Consider the following 21,317-nt stretch of genomic DNA (forward strand, 5'->3'; position numbering starts at 1 on the left):
GCCAAAAAGAGATCGGGAGGAGGTTCAAGGTAACAGAAAAGCCCTAACTACATAGGCCTGGACCCACCAAGGCTTGCTCCATGTCAGCCTCAGCTGGTCTGAATTTTGGTACTTGTCCCCAGTTCAAACCAGCCTGTCCCATTCCTCACCAGTGTGGCACCCTGGGCGTCTATCCAGTCAAGATCCTGGCCTGCTGCAATCATACAGTGGATGTCGGTGATCATCTGCTGCTCAGGAGCAGCCCGCATCTCATTAATTTTCTCCTGGGTGATGCCTGCAGTGGGAAAGAGAGGATTTGTTCAGCATTCTCAGGCCTAAGTCCCAAGAAGAGAGAGAAAAGCAGATGGAGGAGACACAGCTCATGCTCCCCAAGGCCTGCCAGCCAAAGGGGACCCAGGTCATGGTCCCCGAGGCCTGATAAACACAAGCAGCATGCATTGATTCACTGATTGAGGGGCGACCTTGCCTGCCACCCAGTAGACACTATGTGAATCTTGGTCATTTGTGTGCCTGTTTCTCTCCCACCTGGAAGCCCTACCTTAGCTACCTATCCACCTCTAGCTGCTCAAATGGCTCGTATCTCCTCCCCAGCTGGCCTCCGCTGGCTATCCTCAGTCTCTCTTGGTTTCCTTCAGCTGCTCTGTGCCTAGGTTTGCAGAACCAGGCACAATACTAATGCATTTTTGTTGTGGAAATTATTGAATAAATGGATATATTACTTTCAAATGGAGTTTGGTAAATTAAGGCAGAGGGGCCCAGAAAGACATTTTATAACCTGAATCCATGATTACACTTTCACTGACAGCTACTAATTGTATGTAAGGAGAGGGTGATATGCTCTATAAAAAAGATTCATTAGATTTAGCACCCTTGGATAGAATTCAGGGAAGGTTTATAAACTTTAAAGCAGAAACACAATGTACGGGTGGTACACGTTTACTTTGACACTAAATGAAATTCAGCATTTCTCACCACTAGCATGTAAGCAAAACCTACAGGAGCATTAGCAAGGCCTGTGAGTTTTTCACTAACAGAATCCATAGATGTTTTCGTCTTGTGTTATCTTATTGTTTCACAACTTAATGAAGCTTCTAATACATTTAAACATATTTTGATAGATTTGTTTTAATATAATTTGGCTTTCTTTATAATCCCATCTGTTTGTTTTTGAGACGGGGTCTCACTATACAGTTTGGGTTGGCCTTGAACTCACAGTGATCCTCCTGCCTCAGACTCCTGAGTTCTGGGATTACGTGCATGGCCACCATACCCACCATTTTAAAACTATACTGAAAAGCATTCTGGGAAGGGAGCCATCGATTCACCAGATCAGCCCCAAATTGTTAAGGATCTCAGCAGAAAGGAATAGGAAAAGCTTAGGCAGCAGGGGACAAGGAGACCAATTGGCAGTGATCACAGCAATCTGGAGGGGAACAGGGACACAAGACATGGGCCAGAGCAGGACCTCAGGGTGCAGCTGAAGGCCTGAACTTGAGACCTATTTAGAAGGAGACACTTCGCGGGCATGACTGTGCGATACTGGGCTGGCGGGTCTCTCATGACTACGTTTATTTTCTCGCTAAACCTCATTTTGAGCTAAGAACAGCCCCTATCTTGTTTATCTGGGTCTCTGGCAGTGAGTTTAGTGCTTGGCACAGTGCAGCACTGAAGAATGTTCTTGCCTTTCTACTATTTTCCCAAATGAGGCTACGTCTTTATGGTGAATGTTTATCAAATTGAATTGTCACAGCTGACGAAGAGGAGACTAGGCCAGCTGAGGCCGCCTGCATGTGTGGGTGACAGAGATGAGAACAATACCTCCCTTCTGCATGTTTTCCAGGGTCCTTTCATGTGCTTATCTTGTCAATCACACAGATAATGACAATAAAGTGGACCTATCCCATTTATGGGGGCTGAGTGCCAGGCGGGGAGGCACATAGCCAGCCAACGTGACACTCATTGTATTCGTTTATGTGACACTGCAATACTGTACTATGCCCACTTTAAAGGGGGCTCCCTCCCTTACCCTGGTACGCCATGCAGGTCTCGATGACATCCAGGGTGGGCTCATCCTCGCAGAGGTCATATGGCATGTTCCCATCGGAGTTGACAGCGAGCAAGTCAGCCCCACTGCAGAGAGAGGATCAGGGTGAAAACCAGGTAGGGTGGCTAAGGTTGCTCTGGCTGCCTCTGCCCTGTGCTTTCTCTCTCAGCCCTATCACACACCTCAGCATCTGCACCCACCGTGGTGCACCCCAGCAAAGTGATGCCCAGCTGTGCCCATCAGCACAGTGGCTTCAGTACCCTGAGTCCCCACATTGGAGGATACCTAAGTCCCACAAGAGGCATCATAGGAGATCTCCCTGGGCTTCCTCCTCTGTAAAGCAGCAGTTAGGCAGACAGGGACACACATGTCCTTCCTGGTAACAGTAATAAGGCTAATATAAACAGCAGCAGCACTACTCTATAGGCACATTTGCTGGCACCAAGCCCTTGACACACATCACTTTATTCAGTCGTCACAACTGTTCCCATGTGTGGCAGTGTGGTCCCATCTCATTCCAGAGGAAACAAAGACTCAAACAGGCTCTGTTACATGTTCAGGGTCACAGCTTGGATTTGGTAGGGTCAAGACTCAAACCTAGGTTATGTCAGCTCTTCTCACTCCACATTTTATGTCAGTCTTTATCTGTGTGTAGACACATCTTTCCCCAAGTCCCCCAAGTCCCAAAAGTCGGGCATGACGGGCAGAACAGAGACTTGACGCGCCCTAGGAGAATTTGCCCTTTGAGCCAGGCACACCTAAGCTTCACCGTAAGGTGCCCCACAACCGAAATACTGGGAGACCACTAAATAAAACACAGGTCCCTGGGCTTCTCTACAATCACATGAAGCAGACTCTGGAGCGGGACCTGAGAATACATACTTTACACACACCACATAAGTGATTCTGGTAAAGATTAGCACTCAGGAACCACTGACCAGGCCAGCACCACTCCCTTTGCCCTCTGGGTACCGCTGCTGATTATTTGTGGCTACCTGATGCTTCTGCTCGGGTTCATAAGGCATAGCCATGGGCCACCATACTGTCTTCTGGCCTGACAGTCCTCTGTTATGACCTCTCTGAGCTCCTGTATTCCCTTGGAAGCCAGACCAGCAGTACCATTCTCTTAGTTTCTGCCTTTTAGAGCCACTCAATGAGCATCTGCTGCTTTGCCTACACTTGGAAAAGGAGCACACAGGTTGCCTAGATGCTCTCATACATCCCTCCTGACTCCCCACACCTGCTGTTCTCTTTGGCTTCTGGGGACACCAGCCCCCTGGCATGGCTGCTCTGTCTCTTCTCTGAGTTCTCACTTGGCTCCCTCAGACTTTTGTATCCTCCTGTGTGTCCACTGCCCAACACAGGGCCCAGCCCAGTGCAGACACCAGCCAATTTTAGCTGGATTCAACTGAATACACATGAAATTGAAAACTGCTTTTTCTGTATGCTTATAGAATTCAAGAAGTCTAGCAAGAGTTTTGGGGAGTCTCAGGTCTTTGTCTTAAATGGAAGCATGTGGAGAGGATTTGGGTTAGGAACAAGGAAGCACACTTGATTTTTTAATAAATTAAAAAAAATAGCAACAATACATTAAAAAACAAAGAAAAATAGCAACAACAAATGGAATAGCACAGATGAAGACAAGATTGCAGAAAAAGAGATAAAAGAGAACAATATCTTGATATTAAAGCTGGACAAAAAAACATAAGAAAACTACACACCAAAACCTTAAAGAACATTGATACAAAGCTGGATGTGGGGGTCCACATCTGTAGTTTTAGCACTGGTGAGGCTGAGGCAGAAAGACTGCTCTGTGTTTGAGGCCAGCCTGCGTTACAAAGTGAGTTTCAGACCAGCCAGAACTACACAGTGAGACTCTGTCTCAAGAAAAAAAAAACTTCAACAAAATGCTAGGAAACCAAATTCAACAACATATAAAAAAAATGGGTATTAAAAGAATCCCACAATAAACAAGCAGGATTTATTCCTGGGACACAAAGATGGTTTAACATACAAAAATCAATGTAATATACCACATTAATAGAATGGAGAGAAATCACATGATTAACTCAATTGACACATAAAATTTGTCAGAATTCAACACTATTTCATGATAAAAGCACTCAAGTTTTTGTAGTTTTACAGGGAAAATGCTGGGTATGGTGGCTCACACCTTTAATTCCAGCACTTGGGAGGCAGGAGGATCACTGCAAATTCGAGGCCAGCCTGAGCTACCTTGTGAGTTCAAGGTGTGTGTGTGTGTGGGGGGTCACATAAAGAAGGGAAACGACCTCAAAAAAAAAAAAAAAACATTCCATTTATGGAAAACAAATAAGAGACATTTACAACACTGAAAGGCTGAAAGTGTTTCCTCTAAGATTGGAAATAAAGCAAGAATACCTGCTTTCATCACCTCCTGGCTAACACAGATCTGGAGCTGGAAAAAGAATTAGAAGGCATCCAAATTGGAAAGAAAGACAGAAAATTATCTGTCCTCACAGATGATATAGTCTCATATGTAGGAAACCCTAAAGATTCCACACAAAAAATTGTTAAAACTAGTTATTAAATTTAATTTAGTAAGAAAAGTGTTAAACAAAAAGTCAGTTGCAGCTGGGCACAGTGGTGCACACCTGTAATCTCAGCATTTGGGAGGCTGAAGCAGGAGGCAGGCTGTGAGTTCAAGGCCAATGTGAGCTACATAGTGAGTTCAAGGCCAGCCTGGACTACATAGTGAGACCCTGCCTCAAAAAACCAAAAAGAGTGTTGTACTGGCATAATGGCAGACAAATAGGCCAACAGAGTCTACCCAAAACTAAATACTTGCATATATATTAAATGAATTTTGATGGAGACAATGCAATGGTTAGAAGACAATATACGGTGTGTAGAAAACTCATTAGGTAGACTACAGGCAAGCAAGCAAAAAATCTCATAAAATAACAAGCATTGGTGAGGATTTTCCAAAATGGAACCCTTGGGCAATGCTGACAGTTATGTAAGCTGGAAGAGCCACTATGGAAAACAGCATAGCAGCTCCTCAAAAAAGTATACTTCCAGATTATACCTTCAAAGAACTTAGAGCAGAGAGACACAAAGAAATCATATGTAAACCCATATTCATGGCAGCATAATTCACAATAGCAAAAACATGGAACCAACTCCAGTGTCCATTAATAAACAAATGGGTAAGCAAAATGTGGCAGGCACACATACACAATAAAAAATGACATACACACAATGGAATAATAATCAGCCTTATAAAGGGAGAAAATTCTGACATACATTATAATACGGATGAGCCTTGAGGATATTATGCTAAGTAAAATAAACCAGTCACAAAAATACAATCACTATATGATTCCACTTATATTAGGTGCTTAGAGTAGTTAAATTCATAAAGACAGAAAGTAACATCATGATTGCCAGAGGCAGGGTGTAGAAGGGAACGGGAAGAGTTACTGTTTAATGAGTTCAGGGTTTTGGTTTTGCAAAATGAAGAGAGTTCTTGAGATGGATGGTGGTAATGGTTGCACCACAAAGTTATACTTGGTGTCACTGAGTTGTATACGTGGTTAAGATTGTTAAATTTAGGGCCAAGTGTTTAGCTCAGTGGCGTAAGTGCCTGCTTGGCAAGTGCCAAGTCTTGAGTTTGATCCCCAGTGCAAAAAAGAAATTGTTTAATTTGCTATATAAATTTTGTTATAGAAATATATATTTTTCCCACAATAAGAAAATTGGGCTGGGTACAGTGGCACATGCCTATAATCTCAACTATTCAGGAGACTGAGGCAGAAGGATTGCAAGAGACAGAAAGAGATATATGGAGAGATTCTGAGGAGACAGAGACAGGTATAAACAGAAACATAGAGCACCAGTGAGAAAACACAATGAAAGGGGAGAATGGAGGAAGAATGGGAGGAAGGGAGGGAGGGAGGGAGGAAAGAAGAAAGGAGCAGTGTACTTGAGAAGGCACAGAGCAGTGGGAGGCGGTGCTGGGGGTGAGCAGGCACGTACTACTGGACGAGGATCTTCACCAGGTTGATGTGGCCGCAGGTGGCTGCAGCATGCAGAGGCGTCCACAGCTCGTTGTCCTTGGCGTTCACATTTGCACCATGGGAGAGAAGCAGCTTGACGATTTCCTCAAAGTTGTCAATGCAACACTGGGAGGGACAGAGGCAGAGTGAGCCCAGACAGGGCCCCAGGGCACATCCCAGGTTCCCCACAAGAACCCAAGAAAAGAACTCTCTGACTCAAGAGCTTCTGACCCAGGAGCACACTTCTTGGAGAAGACCCACAATTCCCCCCAGAATGCAGCTGCAGATTTTAGGGATCCTGATACTATCCCTGCTAGGAGACAGCACACTTGTGTTCCCACCTGCATGGAGCAGTGACCACAGGTGGGTGAGCCCCAGTGAGCAGGCAGGAGCTCCACCCCAGAAACAACACGGGAATCCAAGAGCCCCCAAATTCTAGGATCAGGAGTGAAAAATTATTCTGAGGACACTGAGACCTCAGCCAGGGACATAAGACAAAGACAGCAGAGAAAGACGGGGGCACTTCACAGGGTCCAGGGTGCAGGACCTGCCTTAGAGATGACTTCTGCAGAAGCCAATAGGGGACTTGGGCTCAGCCCTGCCCACCCAGGCATAAGCTTGGTCTCTGGAGCAATGGGAGTCTCTGGAGAGCTAGCCTTAGAAAAGAAGCACACTCAGACTTGTTTTTAAAACTGCTCTGCTCGTTCCATGTGGAGAACAGATTGCGTGTGTGCATGCATGCATCTGTGTGTGTGTGTGTGTGTGTGTGTGTGTGTACACGCCCACAGTGGGAGAAGCTGAGTTGAGGTCATCTAGTTAAAGGATGACAGTGGCCTGGCCTACAGAAAAGATTTTCGGGATGGGGAGCAGCAGTTGGAGGCCAGTAGTAGGTGTGAGTCCAAGGTCACAAGAGGGCACAGGCATAGGCGAGGCTGTGGGAGGAGGCACCACAGCCCCCACATACTCCCTGTGAGCCAGGGCTTAGCGCCAGAAGGACACGTGGGAAAGGAGCATGGCACAGATGGTGCCAGGGACCCGTGTTCTTTCTGAGTCAGCCAGTCTTTGGGTGGCCAGGTCTGAAGGTATCTCTGGACAGGCAGGAGAAGATGGGATTTGGGCAGGTGCTGTCTCAGGTGACCAGAAAGCCATGCATGACACTGCCACCAGGGGGCACCAAAGGCACAGGCCAGGGTAGAACAGGAAGGCTCTCCTGGCTGTCACTGAAGATGCGCCTGGGCAACTGGGAGACTGAAGACTAAAGATGCCACTCTTAGAGGCCTCAGGGAACATGGAGGTGGGATGGAAAGCTCATATGGAAGGGGTTGGGGCTGAGTGTCCAGAGCTGCAGAGTCTGAGTCAGGCAGCTCAGCAAGGTCAGGGGTGGGCGCAAGGACACCCTTGGAGGGATGGGCAGGCCCTGCACTGGCCCAGGCTGACTCCTCCTGCTGTGGCTCCATTTCCTAAGTCCCTCCCCTCATCCCTACTCTCCTGGGTGAGGCCCTATCTTCTCTGCCTGCCTCCCCTTCCACACACCCAACCCAGAGAGCGCTTCCTCCGGTCATTAATCGCGTTTGCTCTGTCTGCGGATCGGGAAGGCAGAGTAGCCCATCCATATTTCGGGGCCAAACAGAAGAGGATCCTGGCTGTAATGGAGCTGTGGCGACACTAACAATGACAGCAACAGCCCCTGTCACGAAGAAAAGTCAACGCTCTTTGAGGCTTCCCTCAAGCTGGGCACCTTGCAAAGCTCTGGCCATGCACTGCTGTACTTAATCATTACAGCAAGCCTGTGAGGATCCTCTTATTCCTACTTTATAGAAAGGGAAACCGGCTCAGTGAGCCCATGGTCCAGAGAGTCACCTAGCAAGGAAAGATGAAGGTCCTCTATAGATTCAAACTCACGAGGAGCTGACACCCTGTTATCAACCTTTCCAGTCTTGCCTCCTGCTGTTCCCCTGGGGCTCCTTGCATACTGATGATGCCACAATCAATTGACTCCTCAGACTCCAGGCTTGAAAGGCTGACCTCCTTGTCATGCCTCTTTAATGTTATCTGCTCTGCTTTGAATGTTCTTCCTTTCTATCTGGCAAACTCCTACTCACCCTTCCAAGACCCAGGTCAGATGCCCTTCCTCTTGGAAGCATTTCTCAGTTTGCCTTTGAGGTACTTCATCAACTTTCAGCTTCAAGCCACATAAAGCCACATCCCTCTGTATGAACCCTGATCACACTGCATTGCGTTTTTTGTTATTTATACACTGGGATCACAACACACCATGAACTTAGAGCAGGACACTGCCTAACTCATTTCTGGGACCCTGTTCCCCGCAGAGAACAGAGCAGTCAGTGCTCAGTATGTGCAGGCCATGGGTGAGATGCCGCCTGTGGTGGTGGTCGGGATGGACAGGTTGAATCCCCCTGGCCCCCAGCAGTGTGAGAAGACACCAGAGCTTTGCACAAACTTGAGGTTTTACGTTTCAACATCCGTGGCTAAAAGGACCACAGTGAATGCTGGGGACACTTAGGAGGCTGCAGAGGAGGAGGAATCATCCATGCAAGAGGTGACAGCCAGAACAGCCTGTCCCCAGCTAGGGAAGGTGGGACCATCATGCTGCCCTTAAAAGGCTATGTGTTATGACAGTGCTTGGTTCATGGCCATGTGACCTTTGTGTTAATCACCTTTGTCATCAGGGTGGGTGGGATGACCTGGTGGGTGTGAATGTGCTTGTCAAATGTCAAGCTCCAAGCAGAATTGCTTTGCTGGGCAGCAGGGATACAGTTAACAAAGGCTCCTGTCCCTGGAACCTGCTCTGCACACGTATGTGTGAGTGTGTGTGTGCATGTGTGTGTGTGTGTGCACGCACAGGGGCTCCACGGACATGTGCATGAGAAACACTTGTGCCCCTGAAGCAGATGAGAGCCTTTCAGATGGGTCACCTGTGACTCACCCTCCCTCGGCCCTGAGGGTTCTGGGCAGGAAAGTGCAGCAGAACAGGGCACCCGTCCAGGTGGGGAGCAGGATGCTGCCCCCCCTACAGTGAACCCAGCTTACCTGGTGCAGGGCTGTGAGTCCATCCTCATTGCACAAATCAGGGCTAACCTTATTCTTCAGGAAGTAGCGCACTGTAACAGGAGGGGACAGCAGTGAGATGCCTGTCACACACACACAAGGCTCTGGCACAAGTGTTCTTGCTTAGTCTTGACACCTGACCTCTGAGGTTAAGTAGTAACACCTTTCCCATTTTACAGATGAAAAAATTAAGACATATATGTTTTTGACCAGGATTTCCAAGAAGCAGATGTCACTGCCTGCTGTCTCAAGGGTAAGACAGGAAGTGCCCATGCAAGGCACTGCTCTTGGGCTTTTACTGGCTTTCCAGAGAGCATGTTGTAGTCCCTCACATTTACCCTCTTGAGTCCAGTGATCCCATTCTTAACATCTGGGCAATGTGCTCAAGCCAGTTCCCTCCCATTTGGCAGTTTTGTCATCTGCCAAATGAGGCTGATGTTTAATCCTACCTAACACAGGGGCCCATGGCATAACCGATGTCAGCCATGCCTAGGGCTCAGCACAGTGCCTGGTACTAGTTTCCCAGGAGAGACTGGTTATGGAAGCTGTGACTTATTAATTCTGCAGGTCTCTGCAGATGGTGGCTCATCCTTCAGGTGACATGCCCCTTTTGTGACTCTGCTTAGTCCTAGGGGATAGGGGTAAATGGAGAAAGGGTGAGAGATGGAGGGGGGGAAGCAGTCTGGCCCTGAGCCTCTTAAAGGCCTCCTCTGGTCAGCCTCCAGCTGGGCTTGCCCCCCAGAGTGATGCATATATGGGGCCAGCATTCCTCCCCCTTAGGGCCCAGCCACTCTCCAAGTCCTGCAGTGCCTAACCAGTGGTAGGAGACAGGGCTTGTCCTATGCTAAGGTGTTATTGGGGTTCACCGGCTTTTCTCACCCCTAGGTTCCTATTCACCTAATCCCTAAACTTTCCTTGTCTCTCCCTGTCCAATTCTTCCCTTGGGTTTCCGAGTCCCAAGGTTGGACTGGGCAGGTAATCAGCAAGTGCACCTCTAGACCACAGCGGTGAACAGGGGTCAGCTGCCTGTGGGCCCAGCAGATGAACTTGGATCCACAGGCTGGCTGGTGTGTGACGCCCTCAGGTCACCGTGCTGATGCAGCAGGGCTAGAGGCCTGTGCACTGCAAAGGGAGAGCAGTTGGGTCCAGCCCCTTCCATCTCCTGTCAGCCTCCTACCAGCTCTGCCAACCCCCCTCCCTCTGAAACAGGAGCCAAATCCACATCCCCAAATGCCCATGGTGGACACGGTCTCCGCATCATGGCTCATGGTGTTTCTTCATCCATGTGCATCTGTGGAAGGAAGGGCAGGGAGAAGACTACCTTCTCCACTGTACAAAAGTCAGCCAGCAACCCCATGGTACCAGGGAAAAGACACTGATGAGGAGTAGGGGATTTCACAGGGTTTCAGGAGCAGTGGGGATTGGGGGACAACATCCCAGCTCCATGATCATTAGCTCGTTTCAGGCCCCAGCCCCAACTGCATCCTGGGTGGCCATGCGAAGAGGAGGCAAGGCTCCACCCCGTCAGTGTGCTGCCTCCAGCAGACTTTCCCAAGTCACGTTGCTGCTGGTGGTCAGGAGCGGTAGGACTTGGTCCAGTAAGAGACAGACTCTTGGAGGGTCTGCACTCTCCAATATGAGCCAGAAGCTACCTCTGGCTATGGTGGCTAGTAAACATTCAAAATTCAGTCTCTCAGTCACTCTGTGCTCAGTATGGCTATCATATTGGAAAGCACAGGAATGGAACATTTCCATAAGAAGTTCTCTGTACAGTGTTACTATGGGGTATTAAAATGGAAATTAATCCATTGCAAACTGCTAAAACCTATTCCTGGCTCCCCATTGTTTGGGGAATAATGTCCAAAACCATTCTCAGGGCGTAAGAGGTCTTGCATGATGTGATCCCTGCCTATAGTTCACCATCCTGCCCAATCCAGCATCCACAGAGCTCTGGAAGACTGGAACCTCCTGGACGTGGGCAACATACAGTTTACTGACCCATACCCAGCAAGCCTATCTGCCTGCCTCTCCAGCCTCACTTCCTTGACTGCAAACATTTTCTGCATGTTTTTTGTCAGTCACAGTCATCACCTTTGACCTCTATGCTTTTTGGATGGTCCAATCCTATTGGCTGGAACACTCAATCAACTGTCCATTCATGCATTTAACCATTCATCCATCCACTCATCCATCCAACCACCATCTTCTATGTACCCATCTCTAACATTCATGTATGTACATATATATACACATGCACACACACACATACCTGCCTTGTTCCTTATCTTTAGTTTCAACTCAAATTCCCCCATGCCCCATGCCTTCTATTCATATCATCTATAGTCTTATCATAATTATAATTACATAACCATGTGGATAATTATAATCTTTGGGTTTGTCTGCCCATTGAACACTAAGTCACAACAAGGTAGGATCACAATCTGGTATTTATGGCTCTGTCCCTAATGTTCCTAATTATGGTATTTATGGCTGTGCCCCTAAGGCCTGGTTCACAGTATGTCCTCAAGAAATTTGCTAGAACTTTGACCCAAATGGCAATCCCTTGTCTCAGTTTAAAGTGACAAGATGTTCTCTCAGCAGCACAGACCACCACTCTGGTGCCAACTCCACAGGACTCCATCAATAGAGTATTGTCCACAGGTCCATTACACAGAATGTGGGTGACCTAGTACCTGGTCCCAGATGCAGAACTATGTTAGGAGATTATGTCAAAGCCATCAATCACCATGCCCAGCCTATCTATGGGTCAGGGGTATCCCGAGCCTAACACATGGCCTTCGGAGAAGTAGAAGTAGCCGGAAAGTCTCTGGTCCCGTGAAGTAAGGGTGCGAGTTGCACAGGGTGGGTGGTGGAAAGCCTTCCTGTGAAGACTCTTTGAGGCAGAAAATAAGCATCAGCTGCCAAAAGCAGTGTTTGTGCACAACAATTATAGGGGTGATCTCTGCTACACAGAGCCTAAGTCATGTAATTACTCGGATGTCGGGCAGTTATTTTCAGCACAAGAAGTGGGACAAATCACCCCCTTCTCTAAGAATCCTTAATATGTATGAGCAAAGGCCACCTCAACAGTGATACTTCCCAGCTTGAGCTGGGAGGCCAGATTCTGGCTGCAGGCCCAGCTCAAAATCCCTACTATACAGCACATCGCCAGGCTTACATCGCCAGGCTTTCCTCCTGCCTCTGGGCTTCAGCAAAATAATGGATGCTCCTAACAACAGTCTTCTTCCTGTTCCTTTCCTACACATCAGGTCAATGCAGGAGGGGAGATGGAGGGTCTGGAAAGTATAGTTCAAGGCAAACATAGTCAAATGGAGCAACTGGAATCTGGGACCGGTTTTCTAATTTGCAAGCCTCGGATACTGCCCAGTGGCCTGCTTTCATCTGGCCCTGAGACTAGGGATGGGAACCAGCATTTCTGCAGCCATGCTGCGGGTCTAGACCTGAGTTGAGAGCTACCATGAGGAGGAGTAAAAGGGAGAATGCATGGCAGTGGCCTCTGCCGAAACCACCAGGACAACAGAGGCTCCTGGGCCTCAGGACAAGCCTCTTCTTGCCAGGAGCAGGGCTCCAAGATCCACAAACAGGCCATAAGAAACCCTGCTACCTGGGGTAAGGTACGGAGGGGACACGGATCTGTCAGGGACAAATGTCAATCAGCTATCTTTATTCTTGCTGAAAACCTTCTCATGACTCCACGTTGCTCTCAGAATGGAGTTCAGAATCCTTCTGTGGACTTCACTGGGACTGAAAAACTGATCCATGGGCCAAATCTGTCAGGCCACCTATTTCAGTAAATAAAGTTTTACCCCAACACATTCATGCTCATTCATTTACATATCGCCTATGACTGCTTTCACCCTGCAACAGCTGGGCTGAGGATTACAGCACAGACTGTATGGCCTGCACAGCCTGAAGTATTTGCTATCTGACGCTTTACAGAAAACTTTACAGATCCGTGGTCTTCAAGATCCCATGTGGTATGGGATCTTGCAGGGCTACCACCTGGCACAATTCCAAAGGGCACAGTTCTCATCATAGCCTATGTGAATGGAGTGCCCTGGAGTTGTGCAGTGTACAGCCTGGTCAGCCACACCAAGGTCCCCTCTCCCTACCTGTGAGGCTTACCTTTTGCTCTCTGAGCACCCCGAACAATGGAGGAAGCTGGGCGGGGATCTAAGGTTTAGCCAAGGTACAAGGAGGACAAAGACAAGTGGGGCATGCTCTCCTCTCCCACCAGCAACACCTACCAACTTCTCCTGGTTGCCCCTTCTTAGCTCTGCTCCCTGTCCCTAAAGCCCTGGCTCCCAAAGTGTGGCTGTCAGCTTATCAGAGGGCCACATTTATCCTCATGTTTCAGTTTAGCTGTGACTTTCAGCAAGTTTTTCCTCCTCTCTAAGACCTGTATCCTCTTGTATAGAGTGGGGACCTCAATAGTGTCTCCCTTGCTGTCAGGATTAAGTGAGACAATATTCAAGAGCTACTATCATTAATTAAGAAACTAAAAACAAAAAACAATTACTAAGCTCTGCCTGGCTCCTTGGCCTGGGTGCTGGGGGTAAGGCTACCACAACTGCTACCTTGCAGTTCCCAAGAGTCGGTCACTGAGGTGGTCTTTCTGGGAGCTTGGACATATGCTGTTTCAAGGACCATGGTGAGAACGCAGCCAATGCTCTCTACCCTTCCATAGGCAGAGCCCATCTAGATGGCAAAGAAGTGGCTCCTGGCCTCCTCACTTGGGCATCCTGCTCCTGGCACAGACTGCTACTCCACCCACACCTCCCTGGCAATCTGGCAAGAATCTGGGCCAACAGGGCCATCTGCTCCTTCCATCTCCAGCTGCATCGTGCAAGGCTGCACCAGCCTCTCTCAGCAGGAAGCTGGTGGTGGCTGCCTCTGCAGGGAGGAATTGCTGCAGACAGGCCTGTGTTTACTCCAGCATCTGACCTACCCAGTCCCACAGAGTGAGCTGTCTGACCTCAAGCAAGTAGGTGACGTGCAACACAGGTTGTGGCTCCTGCTTTGGCCCTAGTAGAATGGGCACAGGGAGACAGAGGGGTCTGCCTGCTGGCAGTGGACCCTGGGCAATGTACATCTCCCAGGGGCACCCTGGACAGAGCTGCTGCCTGCTGGTCACATGACTTGAAGTTATTTTCACAGGGCACTGACCATCGAGACTTCTTCCCTTCTCAAAGCCTTTCCTTCCCTTCCCACTGCCCACCCTCATCCTCCCACTCCCATCAGGGAACTGCCTGGTTGCCTCTCTGCTCCCTCCAGCCCATCTCAGCCCAGATCCTGCCTGCCTCTCTGGACTGCTCATGGATCCAGCCACATTGGCTTATTTTGCTTCCTAAAACAAAACTATTCCTAAAACAAAACTATTCCTAAAACAAAACTGAGCTCCCAGTCCCCATCCTGGGACAGAAGACTCTTCTTCATCTTTCAGATTCCACCCAAAATGTCATGTCCTTTCAGAGGACTTTCCTGCTCACTCCAATCTCAGCTGAGTCTCCCCAGTCACTCTTCCCACAGCGCTTGTGTTTCTGAATTTGTACATCACAGCTGTGCTTATTTCATTGCCCAAGGGACTACCTGTGCCTGAGGCCATGATCTATCTCCTCATGTCTTCTTGCAGACAGTGGGCATCACAAAGAGTGGGACTCATGGAAGGAAAAGCAACGGTTATGATTTTAAGGCTTTAGCAATGTACCCTAAACTTCCCACATCAGTGTGAATAGACCCAGAGTTGACCAGAGGAGTCTTCAGCCCCACCCCGTTCCTGTCTCCTCCCAATCAGGTCACTAGGCACCCATCACTTCCCTCTGGTCCCAGATACCAGTCTGTACTCCTTCTGCCCTGTGCCTTCAGATGTTCTCTCTACATCCCAGCACCTTGTACCAGGCATCGTGTTAGTTAAGCACTTTACATCCTTCAGGTCAACTACTCCTCATCGTCCAGTCTTGAAGATCAACACTCCAGACCCAGTACTATTAACTAACAACCTCCTAGGACTGCACAATGTACAGCTAGGAATCCAATGCTCAGATTTGAACATGGGAACTGTTTTGCCCATGGGCACATACCTGGAACTGATGGGCCTGGGATTTTAACCTAGGCCTGGCCAGCTCCAAAGACTACACTTAACCACGTGGCTAAAGTACAGCCAAAAGGAAGGCACAGAAAGATGGAAAAGGCTAAAACAAGAAGTCAGTGTTGCTCCTGGCAAAGTTTAGTGGTCTTGAACATCACCTGACAGAGAAGACAGTATGATAGCAATCACTTTGCAGCCTTGTTATTAGTCTGCAAATGAGGCCCCAGGCAGAGTGACATTTAGCCTGAGGTCATATGGCAAAGACGGCTCTGAGCCTAAGATCCTCGGCTCCCTTGGTTTGTTTTCTGCAACATCTCTATCTTAGGCGCACCCTTCTGCCCACCTGATGCCAAGCATCCTAGTTGCCTGCCTCCTGCTGCCATACACCCCCATGAGGATTGCATCTCCTTCATGCAAAAATCTCATGCACACTGACCCCACTTCCCCTCCTCAAGGTGCTGTTAGTGTTGAAGTGGGCTCAGCCCTCAGCCCAGCACCCTTAGAAAGCAGCATTTTCTTCCAGCAAGTCAAAGTTGTCCTGGATGCACTGTGATTCCAAAATCACCCCACTGAACAATTCAACCTTTCCACCCACCACTGCTCCTCCCTGCAGCAGAAATAGCCAGAAATAACTGCTTCAAGGGAAGCCCAGAAGCCTGAGGCTGGGTGCAGAAACTCAGTCAAGTCTAATGGTAGCTTTTGCAGTGATGCGTGCAGTCCGCCCCTCTGCCAGGCAGCTCACCCAAGACACTGGGAGGTGACTCAGCCAGGGTGGAGGGGTGGCCCAGGAAGAGGTGGGCTTCCCTCAAACTCATCCTAAGGTTCAGGCCCGAAGGCTCAGGCAGGCTCACTTGAGGGCCCATTCAAGAAGAGGGGAGGTCAGACAGTGGGAAGCTTTGGTGAGGATGTGGGGAAGGTAGGGCCCTCACACATTGCTACAGGGAGTAGAAAATGGTGCAGCTGCTTTGCAAACAGTCTTGCGGTTCCTAAAGGTAAACAAACACAAAGTTACTGCATGACCTAGAAGTTTCACTCCTAGGTACATGCAAAAGAGGAATGAATGCACATGTCCACTCAAAAACTTAGGTTAGCCTGGGGATACAGCTCACCAGTACAAGTGCCTGCCAGGCAAACGCAAGGTCCCAAGTTCAATTCCTTGTACCAAAACAAAACAAAATGCCTAGGTTGACTGCAGCATTAGTCATAACACCAAATGCAAAGAACCCAAATATCCATTTTGAATAAACAAAATACCACACAATGGAAAAACATTCTCTCGTAAAGTGGAACGAAGCACTAATACCTGCTACAACATGGATGAACTTTGAAAGCTATGTTAAAGGAAAGATGCCAAAAAAGAAATCCAAAAAAGAAATAAGATTTCATATATCTGATCCCATTTACATGAAATGTCCAGAATAAGCAGATCCATAGAAACAGAAAGCAGATTGGATGCCAGGGTCCAGGGGTGGGGGATAAGGAGGGCAGAATAAAGAGTAACTGCTATTCAGTCCAGGGTTTCCTCTTGTCTCGAGATGATAAAAATATTCTAGAATTAGATAGTGGTAATGGCTGTAAAACTAAAACTAAGGTAGGTAGCAAAACTACTTAAGGTAGTTTTAGCTACCTAAAACTAAAACTGCAGAACTGCCCACTTTTAAAAGGATAGGGTTTATGGAACATGAATTATTAATTTAAAAAGAAGAGGAGGGAGCTCCACGCTGGGCCTTGAACATCCTGCTGAAAGCTCAGTCTTATGCCTCTGCTGCCCCAGGACTTCTGTGATGTCAGTACAGTGTTTACAGCCCACTGTACTCCTCACTGTAGCCACAGTACCAAGGACAGTGCCCAGGACACAGTAGGTGCTCAATCATTTCTCACGGAAAGGGGAAGGAAAGAGGAAAGCCACTGGCTACTCAGGCTGCTCTGGACCCTACAAGATCTGGCCTCTGCCCACCTCTCCTGGCACTGTCTTTCTTAACCCTGGTGGAGCTCATTCAGCACCATCTAAGCCCCAACATTTCTGTGTACCTCTGGGCCTGGGCCTTTTTATGTGTGGCTCTAAGCTTTCTAAACTTTCCTTTACCTTGTTAATTCCTACTAAGCCCTAGGTCCCAGCTTAAATGTCACTGCCTCTGTGAAGCCTCCCCTAAAGCCGTCCAAGCTGACCAGGTACTCTTCTTGTGTACTTTTTGTGTCCTGTTGTGGGAACACTTATTGCTAGAGTATAGCCATATACATACATATCATCTATCTTTTCTAGGGTATGAGCTGTGGGGGAAAAGGGTTAGAACCACCAACTGTTTGCAACTAGAATGCTGTTTAGATTTCCAGTCAATATTTGCTACCTACAAGAGTGGAAGGACCCTGCCTTCCTGGATGCTGCCCTGCTCCAGAAGTAGCTAGAACATCTATTCTTGGGCTACTCTTCCACTGGCCAACAGTGCTTCCAAATGGGCAACAAGTTCTTCTGCCTCAAAGAGAAATTTCAGCCCTTTGCTTGTATCAAGAGGCCAGTTTCTCCCTTAACATCTCTGACCCCCTCAGCACCACCTGAACAAGGTATCTTCTTCCTTGAAACTCCATCCCTAGGATTTGTGGTTCTACTTAGCAGAAGGGTTTAGAGAATTTGTGTGTGCTCACCAGGATGCCTCTGTGCATGGATAACTACCACGATGCATCAGCCGTGTGTAAGAAATGTAGCCCCATTAGGATGTAATCTCTAAGTTGGTACATCTTGCCTGTCTTCTTGTAAGGGGTTCCCAGCTTCTAGAGTTAGATACTCTATACATACTTAACAAGCAATGAACAAATTTTAAATATTTTTGTTCTAAGAAGAAAACTAAAGATTTCAGGGAAGTTGCTGTACAAAGTAAGTTTGAAGTTAATTCTTCTGAAAAATTCACAGTCATTCTAAAACGTGGGGACCAGCGTGGGGTGAGGGATCACCTGCTAATGTGTGAGTGGACATACATTTATGTGCTGGATTTCCTCAAAGGGAGAGAGAGCTGCATTTCACTCACTGAACACATAGATGCTGTGGGGCTGGATGGCTTCACCAAAGCTGCAGACTATTTGCCCTTCCCTTTTCCTCCCCTCCCCTTCCTTCCTCTCCATTACCGTCCCCTATGGTCCTTAATCTCAGAGACCCAAGCAAAGGTACTACTAGTCCTGAAACATGATCCCAAAACTTCCCCGTTCCATGCAGGAACCCACAGACCCCAGCTGTGCCACGTCCCCGTTCACCACTTTTTCTGTCCAGAACCCTCCAGGTACCTCCTCTGCAGGGGTCCTGCAGTCCAGGGACCCGATCTCTCTTCTGCCCCATAGAACCTGGTCTGCTGAAAGGAAGCCTGGGAACTCTCCAAGGTATCTGCTCTTATTCCAATTCTCTTTCCCCAAATGTTCTCTACTCCTCCTTCTGACTTCCTATTACTCTTCCAACCCCATCTCTCCCATCTTGCTTCTCTTTCTACCTCTCTCTGGATTGTTTTTAAATAGCCCAATTATTTCATGTCTCCAGGCAAGTAATAGATAAAAATATCCCCAGTCAGGCAGGTAGGAGATGAGTACATACAGACAATGCAGTGGCTTTACAGCCACCATAATAATATCTAACATTTATTGAGTATTTTACACACTGTGTTAAGATATTACATGTCTTATATCTGGGAATCCCCACAGCTCTATGATTTAGAGACAAAAATCAAGCCATTCAACAGACAACTTGGAGGACTTGCCCAAGTTCATTTGCTTAATAAATGCTAAAAATTCTAGTCTGGCAGATTCCATGTGTAACTGACATAATTAGTACCAAGAGACCTCCAGCCAGGAGCTCAGTACATTCTTGTCAATATTTGGACCAGTTGCCTAGAAGGGGAAGTATGTCTAGCACCCAACTGTCCATTTCGATTCCTCCCTCTGGTTCCCCTGTGCCTTCTCTGCTGTCCCCTAACCACCTGCCCCTTTTGGCCTGTCTGCCTAGCTCTCCCAAAGATGTTATGCCCTGGGCCTCTGTTGCGGTATGGTGTTACACAGGACAAGAGCAAATCCCACTTTAGGCTTCCCTCTAACCAGATTTCTAAAAAATTTTAAAGTAACCACACAAAATATTAAAATCTGGATTTGTATTTTCCTTATTACCTATGGAAAAGATGAGAGAAAATAAAGAGAATTCACTAAAGTTACAAAATGGAATAAATAACAAAGAAACATAAATGTCACAAGCATGAAATAAGATGACCAAACAAATCCAAACAGCTACCACAAGCATAAATGAAGTCATTTCTCCCCCATACCAAATAAAGTAGTAAAGAATTGGTTGCCAAAAAGAAAACAAATTCAACTGTCTGTTGCTTATAAGACATATATCCCAAACAAAATAACACAGAGACTAAAAATAAAGGAATGTTCAAATATAAAACAGGCAAATGCAAACACAAAGAAAGTGGGGGTGGCACCCTTACTATGATGCAGAATGGGATTCTGGGCAAATAAAGGGGAATCAACTTTTGGCTGATAAAAAAGATACTTTAAAATAAAACCATCAGCAGAACTGCTTTCAGTGGTTGCATGCACCTAGTGGCTATGGAGTGGAGGAAAATTAAGTGACACAGTTAGGAAACCTCATGAATTACATAATCAGCAGAGCAAAATCCAGTGAAGCAAAAACTGTTAGTACATAAATCAGAAGCACAGTTATCCTAGGAATCATCAGCACACAAATGCCCTAAAGAACAAACCATGCATGGTGGGTCATGCCTGTGATCTTAGCACTTTGAGAGGCTGTGGTAGGAGGGTCACAAGTTTGACCCTAGCTTGGATAATTCAGCAACCTAGTATGACCCAGTGTCAAAATTTTTAAAAAAAATTTTAGAAGTGTTGGGATGGGGTTCAGTGTAAAGGTCCTGGGTTCAACCCCCAATATGCAAACAAAAACCTTCAGAGGACAAAGATTTATGGACCGCAATGTTCACAACAGCACTGTTTTTATAAACATTGTTTAGAATTAAGAAATCCTAGAAGCAACCCAAATGTCTAAGTAACTGGACATTGATTTAGTAAATTATGGAACACAAATGTAATGGAATACTCTGCAGCCAGAATCTTTCAGGAGTTTTTAATGACATAGGAAAATTTTGATATACAATATAGAATGGGAAAACAAGGAATCAAAAGTGTACACTCAATGCAATCTCAACCAGAAAGGAAAATGCATTCCACACATCCACATGTTTTTCATTGGAAAAAATAAGGTATTGAATGTGCTTATCAGTGATTTTTCCTGTATGTTTGCTGGTATTTTCTAAACATTTAAAAACCTGTTTAAAAAAACCTGTCTATACTACTTTTATAATTAGAAACTTTCAATTTCACTAAACAAAACCCCTCCACAGACAGGCAGTCAAGTGGTAGAAGGTATGCTTCTGCTACAAGCTGGCTGCCCCTACAAGAGACTTGCCACAGCTGAGATTCCTGGTTGGGGAGGAAGTTAAGAACTGCCACTTAACTCTGGCACTACTTGAAAGTGAAGAGTCGTTACTACTTTTCTTAATGATTGAAAAACATCAAAGAAGAATATTATTGTGCGATACATAGGAACTGCATGGCAGTCAAATATCTGGGTCCCCAAGTTAATTGGAGCATGCGGTTCTATGTTTCTGCATCGCTTGGGGCTGCTTTTCTGCACCAACAGCAGGGCTGAGTACTGAAACAAATTGAGATATTTCTTATCTGAGCTGTTACAGTACTGAAAAACTTTGCTGGTCCCTGAGGTAGTGATTTTGCTAACAAAATATGTTCAAAACCACAGTCACAATTCACATACACGATAAAGGTCTCATGGTTCCAGGCAGGAGGAAATAAAAGTGTGTCCATGGCTCAAGGCCAGGCAGGGCACAGGTGGACGGGCTCTCAATTCCTTCACCTGCCCAGGAATGAAGGGTGCACAGACCTCCTACTCTTGTTTGCTTTTGTCACCTGCTATCTCTGCCTCACCCCCAACCCAGCCACCTCTCCCCTCTACAAGCAGTCACATTTCCTGTCAAAAGTGTGACCT

At 47.1% G+C, this 21,317-nt stretch overlaps 1 protein-coding gene across 3 annotated transcripts in view; it reads right to left on the reverse strand.

The window, feature by feature from the left end:
• Ppp1r16b (protein phosphatase 1 regulatory subunit 16B) overlaps positions 1-21,317 on the reverse strand; it is a 92,764-nt gene that overhangs the window by 12,488 nt on the left and 58,959 nt on the right. For all 3 annotated transcript variants that reach the window (XM_003467654.5, XM_063248354.1, XM_005002770.4), the window contains exons 3-6: positions 9,133-9,203; positions 6,062-6,207; positions 2,027-2,130; positions 150-274 (exon numbers count right to left, since the gene is read on the reverse strand). In XM_003467654.5, the coding sequence (XP_003467702.1) occupies positions 150-274; positions 2,027-2,130; positions 6,062-6,207; positions 9,133-9,203 (446 nt within the window). The remainder of the gene's footprint in view (positions 1-149; positions 275-2,026; positions 2,131-6,061; positions 6,208-9,132; positions 9,204-21,317) is intronic.

Source organism: Cavia porcellus, unplaced genomic scaffold, assembly GCF_034190915.1.
Source record: "Cavia porcellus strain 051 isolate PalLab524CR breed Dunkin Hartley unplaced genomic scaffold, mCavPor4.1 scaffold_5, whole genome shotgun sequence".
NCBI classification, from domain to species: Eukaryota; Metazoa; Chordata; class Mammalia; order Rodentia; family Caviidae; genus Cavia; species Cavia porcellus.